Source organism: Hyla sarda, unplaced genomic scaffold, assembly GCF_029499605.1.
Source record: "Hyla sarda isolate aHylSar1 unplaced genomic scaffold, aHylSar1.hap1 scaffold_259, whole genome shotgun sequence".
Classification (NCBI taxonomy): Eukaryota; Metazoa; Chordata; class Amphibia; order Anura; family Hylidae; genus Hyla; species Hyla sarda.
This window is the reverse complement of record NW_026609279.1, coordinates 333534-348027: the sequence shown is the minus strand read 5'-3', so window position 1 is coordinate 348027 and position 14494 is coordinate 333534. Positions and strand designations below refer to the sequence as shown.

At 50.5% G+C, this 14494-nt stretch overlaps 2 protein-coding genes across 2 annotated transcripts in view; one reads left to right on the top strand and one right to left on the bottom strand.

Annotated features, from left to right (window-relative positions):
* Positions 1–105: 105 nt before the first annotated feature.
* Positions 106–7214, bottom strand: WDR45B (WD repeat domain 45B). Its single transcript, XM_056553199.1, has 3 exons — positions 6988–7214; positions 2779–2853; positions 106–1234 (listed from the first exon to the last, which is right to left on the bottom strand). The coding sequence occupies exons 1-3, from the start codon at positions 7052–7054 to the stop codon at positions 1095–1097; spliced, it is 282 nt and encodes a 93-aa protein (XP_056409174.1). The 5' UTR covers positions 7055–7214; the 3' UTR covers positions 106–1094.
* A 1809-nt stretch (positions 7215–9023) lies between these two features.
* The window catches only part of TBCD (tubulin folding cofactor D), a 324749-nt gene continuing 319278 nt past the window's right edge, over positions 9024–14494 (top strand). Inside the window, exon 1 of the mRNA XM_056553201.1 lies at positions 9024–9083. Coding sequence (XP_056409176.1) covers positions 9072–9083 — 12 coding nt within the window. The 5' untranslated portion in view covers positions 9024–9071. The remainder of the gene's footprint in view (positions 9084–14494) is intronic.

The following is a 14494-nucleotide window of genomic DNA, read 5'->3' as shown; positions in this document are numbered from 1 at the left end:
AAAGACAATAAGGTCGGGGAAGGGGGGGGGGGGGGGAGGAGTAAAAAGTAAAGGGGGGGGGGGGGAGGGTGGACAGCTCAAGCGGTCTTCATACCTGAGCGCCCCCCCCCCCCCCCCCGGGGTCAGGTCTTTCCCTAACATGAATGGCATTGTGTAATTAGTGCCAGTATGTTCATGCACCTCGGCTATATGGTTTTACAGGTGCCCCCAAACCACATAGCAGGGTTGTAAGACTACAACTCCCAGCATGCCCAGACAGCCGTTGACTGTTTCTGGTTCCGTCCACACTGTCAGGATTTTGTGCAAAATTTTTGAATCATCTCTGACAAGGAGAATATAGTCTGCGCCAGGGAGGAGAAGGCTGAACAAGGACCTCTCTGCAATACACTTATCTCTCTCTCAGTTGCAAAACTACAAGTCCCAGCATGCCTGGACAGCAGTTTACTGTTCCTGTTTCTGTCCACGCTGTGAGGATATCGTACAAAAAATTTATTTCTGAGAGGGAAAATATAGTCTGTGCCAGAGAGGAGAAGGCTGAACAAGGACCTCTCTGCAATATACTTATCTCTGGTCGGAGTCAGTGCTGCTTGTCTGGCCAAATGTTTCCCAACCAGGGTGTCTCCAGCTGTTGCAAAACTACAACTCCCAGCATGCCCAGACAGCCGTTGGCTGTCTGGGCAAGCTGGGAGTTGTAGTTTTGCAACAGCTGGAGGCACCCTGGTTGGGTAAACACTGGCCGCCACATATGATAAAATATATAGTGTGGGGTAACCATGTGACCGACACCTTTAAGGGCTCATTCACACTATGGAATCTCTGCCCGGAGACAACCTGTAGCGTGCACCGGCAGAACAGGTCGGCACTAGGACCGCTCGGAAACGGGCCGTCCCCATTGACAGAGCAACATGTATGTTATTTCAGTAGAGTCTGGGGTATGGAATTTCCGTGGCGGAACGTCTGTTGCAGAAATTCCGTAGAGTAAATGGTGCAGCAGAATCCTGTTGAAAGCAATGGGAGGCTGCTGCACTGTATTTCCTGCGGCAGAACTCCGGAGCAACGGTCATCAGATCTATCATCTCCTGGACTGGAGGTCATTAGAGGTCACAGAGGTCCCAGGTTAGGGGGGTCTCACCTTTATTGGGCGGATATTTCGGCTTTTTCCCTCCTCCGACCAGAGCCAGATAGTTACATCGGAATAACATTTCTACGTATCCGATCCCGCCCTCCATGAACTCTGCCAAAAGAATAAACATCATACACGTTCCCATCACTAGTCCCACAGCGCCATCTGGTTTTAGCACTGCTGCATTCTTGTGTGTCATCGCTGTAACTGGGCCATGTGACCACCAGGCTGACCCACCGGGGGGGGGGGGGGGTGAACTACAGGATGACATCTTCAACTATCAGCTCCCAGACCCCTCCCCTCAGCTCTATCTGTATACTGCTGCTGTTATCTATATTGCACCAGTATATATATATAGTAGTTATACACCTTCCCCCAGCTCTATCTGTATACTGCTGCTATCTCTATGGGATCAGAATATAAAGTAGTTATACCCCTCCCCTCCAGCTCTATCTGTATACTGCTGCTGCTGCTGCTATCTCTATAGGATCAGGATATATAGTAGTTATACACCTTCCCCCAGCTCTATCTGTATACTGCTGCTATCTCTATAGGATCAGGATATATAGTAGTTATACACCTCTCCTCCAGCTCTATCTGTATACTGCTGCTATCTCTATGGGATCAGGATATATAGTAGTTATACACCTCTCCTCCAGCTCTATCTGTATACTGCTGCTATCTCTATGGGATCAGGATATATAGTAGTTATACACCTCTCCTCCAGCTCTATCTGTACACTGCTGCTATCTCTATGGGATCAGGATATATAGTAGTTATACACCTACCCTCCAGCTCTCTGTACACTGCTGCTATCTCTATGGGATCAGGATATATAGTAGTTATACACCTCTCCTCCAGCTCTATCTGTATACTGCTGCTATCTCTATGGGATCAGTATATATAGTAGTTATACACCTCCCCTTCAGCTCTATCTGTATACAGCTGCTATCTCTATGGGATCAGGATATATAGTAGTTATACACCTCCCCTCAGCTCTATCTGTATACTGCTGCTATCTCTATAGGATCAGTATATATTGTAGTTATACACCTCTCCTCCAGCTCTATCTGTATACTGCTGCTATTCTCTCGATGGGATCAGGATATATTGTAGTTATACACCTCTCCTCCAGCTCTATCTGTATACTGCTGCTATCTCTATGGGAGCAGGATATATAGTAGTTATACACCTCCCCTCAGCTCTATCTGTATACTGCTGCTATCTCTATGGGATCAGGGTATATAGTAGTTATACACCTCCTCTCAAGCTCTATCTGTATACTGCTGCTATCTCTATGGCACCAGTATATATATATATATATAGTAGTTATACCCCTCCCCTTCAGCTCTATCTGTATACTGCTGCTATCTCTATGGGATCAGTATATATGGTAGTTATACATCTCACCTCCCTCTGTCTGTCCTATCTGTATACTGCTGCTGTTCCCATGTGACCACGCTGGATGTGTAGTCAGACTACATGGGTTTATTGGGCACAGTGATGAGAAGACTGTGTTACACTGTGGGCACCAGGTGGCGCTCTCCTCTATGATCTGCCTCTTGGAGATTCTCCACAGTTGGAGGTGACTGGTCATAGAGAAGCCCCCAGTGACCTCATATAGAGGGGGCAGCACCCACCATCACCCCCGGTACCTTGCTTCTCCTTCTCCTTTAGGGGGTCCGTATTATACACCCGGAAGCCATTCTCCATCCCACAGGCGAAGCATCCTGCGAAAGAGAGGAGATCAGTATACACAGTGCTGTACAGCGTCTACTCCCCCCAGTATACACAGTGCTGTACAGCGTCTACTCCCCCCCAGTATACACAGTGCTGTACAGCGTCTACTCCCCCCCAGTATACACAGTGCTGTACGGCGTCTACTCCCCCCCCAGTATACACAGTGCTGTACGGCGACTACTCCCCCCCAGTATACACAGTGCTGTACGGCGTCTACTCCCCCCCCCAGTATACACAGTGCTGTACAGCGTCTACTCCCCCCAGTATACACAGTGCTGTACAGCGTCTACTCCCCCCCAGTATACACAGTGCTGTACAGCGTCTACTCCCCCCAGTATACACAGTGCTGTACAGCGTCTACTCCCCCCCAGTATACACAGTGCTGTACAGCGTCTACTCCCCCCCCAGTATACACAGTGCTGTACGGCGACTACTCCCCCCCAGTATACACAGTGCTGTACGGCGTCTACTCCCCCCCCAGTATACACAGTGCTGTACGGCGTCTACTCCCCCCAGTATACACAGTGCTGTACGGTGTCTACTCCCCCCCAGTATACACAGTGCTGTACGGCGTCTATTCCCCCCCAGTATACACAGTGCTGTACGGCGTCTACTCCCCCCCAGTATACACAGTGCTGTACGGCGTCTACTCCCCCCAGTATACACAGTGCTGTACGGCGTCTACTCCCCCCAGTATACACAGTGCTGTACGGCGTCTACTCCCCCCCAGTATACACAGTGCTGTACGGCGTCTACTCCCCCCCAGTATACACAGTGCTGTACGGCGTCTACTCCCCCCCAGTATACACAGTGCTGTACGGCGACTACTCCCCCCCCAGTATACACAGTGCTGTACGGCGACTACTCCCCCCCCAGTATACACAGTGCTGTACGGCGACTACTCCCCCCCCCCAGTATACACAGTGCTGTACGGCGTCTACTCCCCCCAGTATACACAGTGCTGTACGGCGTCTACTCCCCCCCAGTATACACAGTGCTGTACGGCGACTACTCCCCCCCCCCAGTATACACAGTGCTGTACGGCGACTACTCCCCCCCCAGTATACACAGTGCTGTACGGCGTCTACTCCCCCCAGTATACACAGTGCTGTACGGCGTCTACTCCCCCCCAGTATACACAGTGCTGTACAGCGTCTACTCCCCCCAGTATACACAGTGCTGTACGGCGACTACTGCCCCCACCTATCGCCCCTCCACCCTGCCCCCACCTATCGCCCCTCCACCCTGCCCCCACCTATCGCCCCTCCACCCTGCCCCCACCTATCGCCCCTCCACCCTGCCCCCACCTATCGCCCCTCCACCCTGCCCCCACCTATCGCCCCTCCACCCTGCCCCCACCTATCGCCCCTCCACCCTGCCCCCACCTATCGCCCCTCCACCCTGCCCCCACCTATCGCCCCTCCACCCTGCCCCCACCTATCGCCCCTCCACCCTGCCCCCACCTATCGCCCCTCCACCCTGCCCCCACCTATCGCCCCTCCACCCTGCCCCCACCTATCGCCCCTCCATCCTGCCCCCACCTATCACCCATCCTACCCCCATCTATTACCCCTCCACCCTGCCCCATCTATTACCCCTCCTGCCCCCACCTATCACCCCTCCACCCTGCCCCCACCTATCACCCCTCCACCCTGCCCCCACCTATCACCCCTCCACCCTGCCCCCACCTGTCACCCCTCCATCCTGCCCCCACCTATCACCCCCCCTGCCCCCCACCTATCACCCCTCCTGCCCCCCACCTATCACCCCTCCACCCTGCCCCCCACCTATCACCCCTCCACCCTGCCCCCACCTATCATCCCTCCACCCTGCCCCCACCTATCATCCCTCCACCCTGCCCCCACCTATCATCCCTCCACCCTGCCCCCACCTATCACCCCTCCATCCTGCCCCCACCTATCACCCCTCCTGCCCCATCTATTACCCCACCATCCTGCCCCCACCTATCACCCCTCCATCCTGCCCCCACCTATTACCCCTCCATCCTGCCCCCACCTATTACCCCTCCATCCTGCCCCCACCTATCACCCATCCTGCCCCACCTATTACCCCTCCATCCTGCCCCCACCTATCACCCCTCCTGCCCCCACCTATTACCCCTCCATCCTGCCCCCACCTATCACCCCCTCCATCCTGCCCCCACCTATCATCCCTCCATCCTGCCCCCACCTATCACCCCTCCATCCTGCCCCCACCTATCACCCCTCCATCCTGCCCCACCTATCACCCATCCTGCCCCCACCTATCACCCCTCCTGCCCCATCTATTACCCCTCCATCCTGCCCCCCACCTATCACCCCTCCATCCTGCCCCCCACCTATCACCCCTCCACCCTGCCCCCACCTATCATCCCTCCACCCTGCCCCCACCTATCATCCCTCCACCCTGCCCCCACCTATCACCCCTCCATCCTGCCCCCACCTATCACCCCTCCTGCCCCATCTATTACCCCACCATCCTGCCCCCACCTATCACCCCTCCATCCTGCCCCCACCTATCACCCACCCTGCCCCCACCTATCACCCCTCCTGCCCCCACCTATTACCCCTCCATCCTGCCCCCACCTATCACCCCTCCATCCTGCCCCCATCTATCACCCCTCCTGCCCCCACCTATTACCCCTCCATCCTGCCCCCACCTATCACCCCACCATCTATCACCCCTCCTGCCCCCCACCTATCACCCCTCCTGCCCCCCACCTATCACCCCTCCATCCTGCCCCCCACCTGTCACCCCTCCATCCTGCCCCCACCTGTCACCCCTCCATCCTGCCCCCACCTGTCACCCCTCCATCCTGCCCCCACCTGTCACCCCTCCTGCCCCCCACCTATCACCCCTCCATCCTGCCCCCCACCTATCACCCCTCCACCCTGCCCCCCACCTATCACCCCTCCACCCTGCCCCCCACCTATCACCCCTCCACCCTGCCCCCACCTATCATCCCTCCACCCTGCCCCCACCTATCACCCCTCCATCCTGCCCCATCTATTACCCCTCCATCCTGCCCCCACCTATCACCCCCTCCATCCTGCCCCCACCTATCACCCCTCCATCCTGCCCCCACCTATCACCCCTCCATCCTGCCCCCACCTATCACCCCTCCATCCTGCCCCCACCTATCACCCCTCCATCCTGCCCCCACCTATCACCCCTCCATCCTGCCCCCACCTATCACCCCTCCATCCTGCCCCCACCTATCACCCCTCCATCCTGCCCCCACCTATCACCCCTCCATCCTGCCCCCACCTATCACCCCTCCATCCTGCCCCCACCTATCACCCCTCCATCCTGCCCCCACCTATCACCCCTCCATCCTGCCCCCACCTATCACCCCTCCATCCTGCCCCCACCTATCACCCCTCCATCCTGCCCCCACCTATCACCCCTCCATCCTGCCCCCACCTATCACCCCTCCATCCTGCCCCCACCTATCACCCCTCCATCCTGCCCCCACCTATCACCCCTCCATCCTGCCCCCACCTATCACCCCTCCTGCCCCATCTATTACCCCACCATCCTGCCCCCACCTATCACCCCTCCATCCTGCCCCCACCTATCACCCCTCCATCCTGCCCCCACCTATCACCCCTCCATCCTGCCCCCACCTATCACCCCTCCTGCCCCATCTATTACCCCACCATCCTGCCCCCACCTATCACCCCTCCATCCTGCCCCCACCTATCACCCCTCCATCCTGCCCCCACCTATCACCCCTCCATCCTGCCCCCACCTATCACCCCTCCATCCTGCCCCCACCTATCACCCCTCCATCCTGCCCCCACCTATCACCCCTCCATCCTGCCCCCACCTATCACCCCTCCATCCTGCCCCCACCTATCACCCCTCCATCCTGCCCCCACCTATCACCCCTCCATCCTGCCCCCACCTATCACCCCTCCTGCCCCCACCTATCACCCCTCCATCCTGCCCCCACCTATCACCCCTCCATCCTGCCCCCACCTATCACCCCTCCATCCTGCCCCCACCTATCACCCCTCCTGCCCCCATCTATTACCCCTCCATCCTGCCCCCACCTATTACCCCTCCATCCTGCCCCCATATATCACCCCTCCTGCCCCTCACCACACCCCCGCTCCCCTCACCATGGTCCTGGTTGAAGCCGGCGTACAGGAGGCCGTTCCCGTGCGGGTTGGTAGGCAGCAGGTTCATGGTTCCAGTCCCGGTTCCGGTCTCGGTGTCGGGGGCCCCGGGCTCTGCCGGTTACATCATCGCCGGGAGCCGCTGACGTTCTCTGTGACACCCAGCGGCCACTTCCGGCTCCCGCAGCCCTGATAGCCGAGCGCCGAGCGGACGACGCGCCTAGTCATGTGACACAGGGGGCGGAGCGCCGAGCGGACGACGCGCCTAGTCATGTGACACAGGGGGCGGAGCGCCGAGCGGACGACGCGCCTAGTCATGTGACGCAGGGGGCGGAGCGCCGAGCGGACGACGCGCCTAGTCATGTGACGCAGGGGGCGGAGCGCCGAGCAATCGATCGACAAGAGGGAGAAAAAAATAATAGTGAGACTATAGAATAAAGTGTATAAAATAGCATAATATAATAAGAACTAGAGTCACCAATATAATCTAATAAGGAAATGGGTCACAAATATCAGATATGACAACTACTACCCCCAGCATTCACCCTCAAAGAGAGCAGTGGTCCCAAATCTGTGTCTCTCCAGCTGTTGCAGAACTACAACTCCCATCATGCCCTGACAGACCCTCATACACATAAGAGCAGCATTTCCCAACCTGTGGTTCTCCAGCTGTTGCAGAACTACAACTCCCATCATGCAGCGAGAGCCGTATGCTAAGAGTTGTAGATTTGTAACAGCTGGAGAACCAGTGGCCAAAAATACGATTTGTTCACCAATTGGGTCTTGTGCCCCCCGTCGTCTCATCACACAGCCAGGGCCGGACTGGCCTAGCGGGATACCGGGAAGATTCCCGGTGGGCCGACCACACAGTGGGCCGGTTTTCTGCACTACACCGGCCGGCCCGTGTGCTGACACTAAGTCAGGACCTTGTGTGAAGCGGCCACAGAGAGGCGGAGCTATGATCTGTAGGCTCCCAGCCCCGCCACTCACCCCAGCAGTACCTGCGCATTTTTTAAATTTCCCTCCCCGGCGCCGCAGGACCTGCGATGATGTCACCGTCAGCAGCCCCTGATCATGTGACTCTGACTCCTCCATGTGACTGATCACATGACGGTCCGTCATGTGATCAGTCACATGGAGGAGTCGGAGTCACATGATCAGGGGCTGCTGTTATAGGCCTCAGCGTACCCCTACGCCCCCCAGCGTCCCTTAGCTTCTCCCTCCCCCCTGCGGCCCAGAGAGGGTGAAGTATGCGGAAGCTGCGTCGGGCCAGTGTAGTGACCTGTGCCCCAGCGTTCCCCTGCGGCGCAGTGAATGATTGCCCTGCCGGAGCCCTGAGTCGGTGCCCTGGGGAAGAACGGAGAAGAAAAATGGCATTCTTAAAGGTACTGAACCATATCCATCTGCCACCCCTGTACACCCCTCTGCCACCCCTGTACACCCCTCTGCCACCCCTGTACACCCCTCTGCCACCCCTGTACACCCCTCTGTCACCCCTGTACACCCCTCTGCCACCCCTGTACACCCCTCTGCCACCCCTGTACACCCCTCTGCCACCCCTGTACACCCCTCTGCCACCCCTGTACACCCCTCTGCCATCCCTGTACACCCCTCTGCCACCCCTGTACACCCCTCTGCCACCCCTGTACACCCCTCTGTCACCCATGTACACCCCTCTGCCACCACTGTAAACTCCCCTCCCCCACACCCCTTTGTCACCCCCATATACTCCTACACACCTGTCTCCCATGTACACCCCTCTGTCTCCCCCGTATACTCCTCTACACACCTGTCTCCCATGTACACCCCTCTGTCTCCCCGTATACTCCTCTACACACCTGTCTCCCATGTACACCCCTCTGTCTCCCCCGTATACTCCTCTACACACCTGTCTCCCATGTACACCCCTCTGTTACCCCTTTACACCTATATGCCCCTGTTTTCCTCTTCACTTGTAAAAGGGGAATCTGGAGGTTAATGCTAAGTGCGGAGCCTAATAGATTTGTTTTGCAGGTTTAACGGTGAAGAGTTGTGGCTGAAAGAAATGGTCAGGACGGTCCGGACCAGATGAACGACGCTGATCAGAAATGATGTCATTGGTGAGTTGCTGTATAAAGCAGCACTTTAAACTACATACCCACTGATAAATAGATATTGCAATTTGTGTGCATTGCAGCTTTTTTTTAAACATTATTTTATTTTTATTTTTTTTGCTCGTCAACTTCGGTCAGGGTACCCCGTAAAATTATTATTATTTTTAATTTTTATTTTTTTGGAGGGGTGCCCCGAGCCGAAAAAGGTTGGGAAACACTGGCATACAGGATTTAGTCAGTAACACTATGATGGTAATATAAATGGTGATAATATTCCTCCCTGAATACTGGTATTATTGGTAATATTGGTCTCAGTATACAGGATTTGGCCGGTAACAGTATGATGGTAATATGTATGGTGATAATATTCCCCCTTGTATACTGGTATTGTTGGTAATATTGGTCTCAGTATACAGGATTTGGTTAGTAACAGTATGATGGTAATATGTATGGTGATAATATTCCCCCTTGTATATACTGGTAATATTGGTCAGTATACAGGATTTGGCCAGTAACAGTATGATGGTAATATGTAAGGTGATAATATTCCTCCTTGTATACTGGTAATATTGGTCTCAGTATACAGGAGTTGGTCAGTAACAGTATGGTGGTAATATAAACGGTGATAATATTCCTCCTTGTATACAGGATTTGGTCAGTAACAGTATGATGGTAATATGTGTGATGATAATATTCCTCCTTTTATAGTGCCATTATTGTTAATATCAGTCTAAGTATAGAGTACTTGGTCAGTTACAGTGTGATGGTAATATGTAAGGTGATAATATTCCCCCTTGTATACTGGTATTGTTGATAATATTAGTCTCAGTATATAGGATTTGGTCAGTAACAGTATGATGGTAATATGTATGGTGATGATATTCCTCCTTGTATACTGGTATTGTTGGTAATATTGGTCTCAGTATACAGGATTTGGTCAGTAACCGTATGATGGTAATATGTATGGCGATAATATTCCTCCTTGTATACTGGTATTATTGGTCTCAGTATACAGGATTTGGTCAGTAACAGTATGATGGTAATATGTATGGTGATAATATTCCTCCTTGTATACTGGTATTATTGGTAATATTGGGCTCAGTATACAGGATTTGGTCAGTAACAGTATGATGGTAAGATGTGTAGTGATAATATTCCCCCTTGTATACTGGTATTATTGGTAATATTGGTCTCAGTATACAGGATTTGGCCAGTAACAGTATAATGGTAATATGTAAGGTGATAATATTCCCCCTTGTATACTGGTATTGTTGATAATATTGGTCAGTATACAGGATTTGGTCAGTAACAGTATAATGGTAATATGTAAGGTGATAATATTCCCCCTTGTATACTGGTATTATTGGTAATATTGGTCTCAGTATACAGGATTTGGTCAGTAACAGTATGATGGTAAGATGTGTGGTGATAATATTCCTCCTTGTATACTGGTATTATTGGTAATATTGGTCTCAGTATACAGGATTTGACCAGTAACAGTATAATGGTAATATGTAAGGTGATAATATTCCCCCTTGTATACTGGTATTATTGGTAATATTGGTCTCAGTATACAGGATTTGGTCAGTAACAGTATGATGGTAATATGTATGGTGATAATATTCCTCATTCTATACTGGTATTATTGGTCTCAGTATACAGGATTTAGTCAGTAACAGTATGATGGTAATATGTATGGTGATAATATTCCTCCTTGTATACTGGTATTATTGGTAATATTGGTCTCAGTATACAGGATTTGGCCAGTAACAGTATAATGGTAATATGTAAGGTGATAATATTCCCCCTTGTATACTGGTATTATTGGTAATATTGGTCTCAGTATACAGGATTTGACCAGTAACAGTATAATGGTAATATGTAAGGTGATAATATTCCCCCTTGTATACTGGTATTGTTGATAATATTGGTCAGTATACAGGATTTGGTCAGTAACAGTATGATGGTAAGATGTGTGGTGATAATATTCCTCCTTGTATACTGGTATTATTGGTAATATTGTTCTCAGTATACAGGATTTGACCAGTAACAGTATAATGGTAATATGTAAGGTGATAATAATCCCCCTTGTATACTGGTATTGTTGATAATATTGGTCAGTATATAGGATTTGGCCAGTAACAGTATGATGGTAATATGTATGGTGATAATATTCCTCCTTTTATAGAGCCATTATTGTTAATATCAGTCTAAGTATAGAGGACTTGGTCAGTTACAGTGTGATGGTAATATTTCCTTTCCTTCCATACTATTGTTACTTGGTAAATGTATGACTTATATAGACATATACAGTATTATAATGCATAGAAAATTGACACATATATAAATTGCTTCAGCATAGTGAAATACAGTAGTATCGAGGAAAAAAAATGATATATATTAGTGTACTGTAAAGGGATAAATCTAGGCGTGACTACCAATGGCTGACGAGATGCTGTGGGGCTGGTCTTAATCCCCAGTCCGGCCCTGCATACAGCAATGTCTATATCGGCGCCATTTTTTATAAATAACGCAAAAATGTGATAACCGGAAGTCGTCCAATATATTCAGGAGAATCACAACCACCGCCGTCCGTAACACAGTGCGTGACATCAGGATATTAATGTTTAACCCCACCTGATGGTCTGCTGTCTATGGGCCCTGATTGTAGTGATACTACTACTCCCAGCATGCCCAGCAGGTTATGGGTGTCCCCCCACACACGCAACTCATCTGGCGATTCTGTCTTCAGTCACATGACGTTACGGATGATTTACTTCTGGTGATCTGGGGCGTCATATCCATAAAAGCACTGATGGGAGGTTCAAGGGAACCAAGTAATGTATGTAACCTGCAGAATAGTGAGTGCAGCGCTGGAGAATAATACAGGATATAACTCAGGATCAGTACAGGATAAGTAATGTAATGTATATACAGTGACCTCACCAGCAGAATAGTGAGTACAGCTCTGGAGAATAATACAGGATATAACTCAGGATCAGTACAGGATAAGTAATGTAATGTATATACACAGTGACCTCACCAGCAGAATAGTGAGTACAGCTCTCGGGTATAATACAGGATATAACTCAGGATCAGTACAGGATAAGTAATGTAATGTATGTACACAGTGATCTCACCAGCAGAATAGTGAGTACAGCTCTGGGGTATAATACAGGATATAACTCAGGATCAGTACAGGATAAGTAATGTAATGTATGTACACAGTGACCTCACCAGCAGAATAGTGAGTACAGCTCTGGGGTATAATACAGGATATAACTCAGGATCAGTACAGGATAAGTAATGTAATGTATGTACACAGTGACCTCACCAGCAGAATAGTGAGTACAGCTCTGGGGTATAATACAGGATATAACTCAGGATCAGTACAGGATAAGTAATGTAATGTATATACACAGTGATCTCACCAGCAGAATAGTGAGTACAGCTCTGGAGTATAATACAGGATATAACTCAGGATCAGTACAGGATAAGTAATGTATGTACACAGTGACCTCACCAGCAGAATAGTGAGTACAGCTCTGGAGTATAATACAGGATATAACTCAGGATCAGTACAGGATAAGTAATGTAATGTATGTACACAGTGACCTCACCTGCAGAATAGTGAGTGCAGCTCTGGAGTATAATACAGGATATAACTCAGGATCAGTACAGGATAAGTAATGTAATGTATGTACACAGTGACCTCCCCAGCAGAATAGTGAGTACAGCTCTGGAGTATAATACAGGATATAACTCAGGATCAGTACAGGATAAGTAATGTAATGTATGTACACAGTGACCCCACCAGCAGAATAGGGAGTACAGCTCTGGGGTATAATACAGGATATAACTCAGGATCAGTACAGGATAAGTAATGTAATGTATGTACACAGTGACCTCCCCAGCAGAATAGTGAGTACAGCTCTGGGGTATAATACAGGATATAACTCAGGATCAGTACAGGATAAGTAATGTAATGTATGTACACAGTGACCTCACCAGCAGAATAGTGAGTACAGCTCTGGAGTATAATACAGGATATAACTCAGGATCAGTACAGGATAAGTAATGTAATGTATGTACACAGTGACCTCACAGCAGAATAGTGAGTACAGCTCTGGAGTACCCACAGGATATAACTCAGGATCAGTACAGGATAAGTAATGTAATGTATGTACACAGTGACCTCACCAGCAGAATAGTGAGTACAGCTCTGGGGTATAATACAGGATATAACTCAGGATCAGTACAGGATAAGTAATGTAATGTATATACACAGTGATCTCACCAGCAGAATAGTGAGTACAGCTCTGGGGTATAATACAGGATATAACTCAGGATCAGTACAGGATAAGTAATGTAATGTATGTACACAGTGACCTCACCAGCAGAATAGTGAGTACAGCTCTGGAGTATAATACAGGATATAACTCAGGATCAGTACAGGATAAGTAATGTAATGTATGTACACAGTGATCTCACCAGCAGAATAGTGAGTACAACTCTGGAGTATAATACAGGATATAACTCAGGATCAGTACAGGATAAGTAATGTATGTAACCAGCAGAATAGTGAGTGCAGCTGTGGAGTACAATACAGTTTCTCCGCAGTATTATGTCGGAGCGCCTCTTGTTCCCCCGGATCTCTTCTATATACCGTCACCTTGGTTATTGCTCTGTCACATTTCCAGAATAAACCGCAGCATTGTGTCCGGTGTTCCTGTTTCCATGGATACGTCTCTGGTGTTGCGCTCTCCATCACATTCCTCCAGCAGTGGGAAACAAACGCTGTAAACTCTTTACGGTCACATAGCGATCCGGGGCGCAGCTCCTGAGGTCACTATGGTCGCCCTATCAGGCAAAACTACAACTCCCAGCATGCCCGGACAGTCTGCAGTGTAATTGTCGAGAGAAATATACAGGAAGTCAAAGCTCGATTATGTGCAGTGGGTACGGGTGCCTACAGCTGTTGCCGAAAGCTGTCCAGGCATGCTGGGAGTTGTAGTTTTGCAACAGCTATAGGCTCCCGGGTTAAGAAACGCTGCCCTGATTGTTGTCAACACCTAGCTGTCTATATGTTCCATTTCCAGGAGGAATAACTGAGCACCAACACACAAAACCTCACAACGAATTACAGTCCCTGAGCGGGGCCCCTGCAGTCCCTGTATGTTATGATACAATTAGTCCTGGAGCGGGGTCCCTGCAGTCCCTGTATGTTATACACAATTAGTCCCTGAGCGGGGCCCCTGCAGTCCCTGTATGTTATACACAATTAGTCCCTGAATGTTATACACAATTAGTCCCTGAGCGGGGCCCCTGCAGTCCCTGTATGTTATACACAATTAGTCCCTGAGCGGGGCCCCTGCAGTCCCTGTATGTTATTACACAATTAGTCCCTGAGCGGGGCC

Coding starts and splice junctions, on each gene's coding strand:
- WDR45B (XM_056553199.1), bottom strand. CDS start 7,054: ATGAACCTGCTGCCTACCAACCCGCACGGGAACGGCCTCCTGTACGCC. Junction 2,854..6,987: donor CGGCTTCAACCAGGACCATG/GTGAGGGGAGCG, acceptor TCTCTTTCGCAG/GATGCTTCGCCTGTGGGATG. Junction 1,235..2,778: donor AAAGGAGAAGGAGAAGCAAG/GTACCGGGGGTG, acceptor TTCTTTTGGCAG/AGTTCATGGAGGGCGGGATC.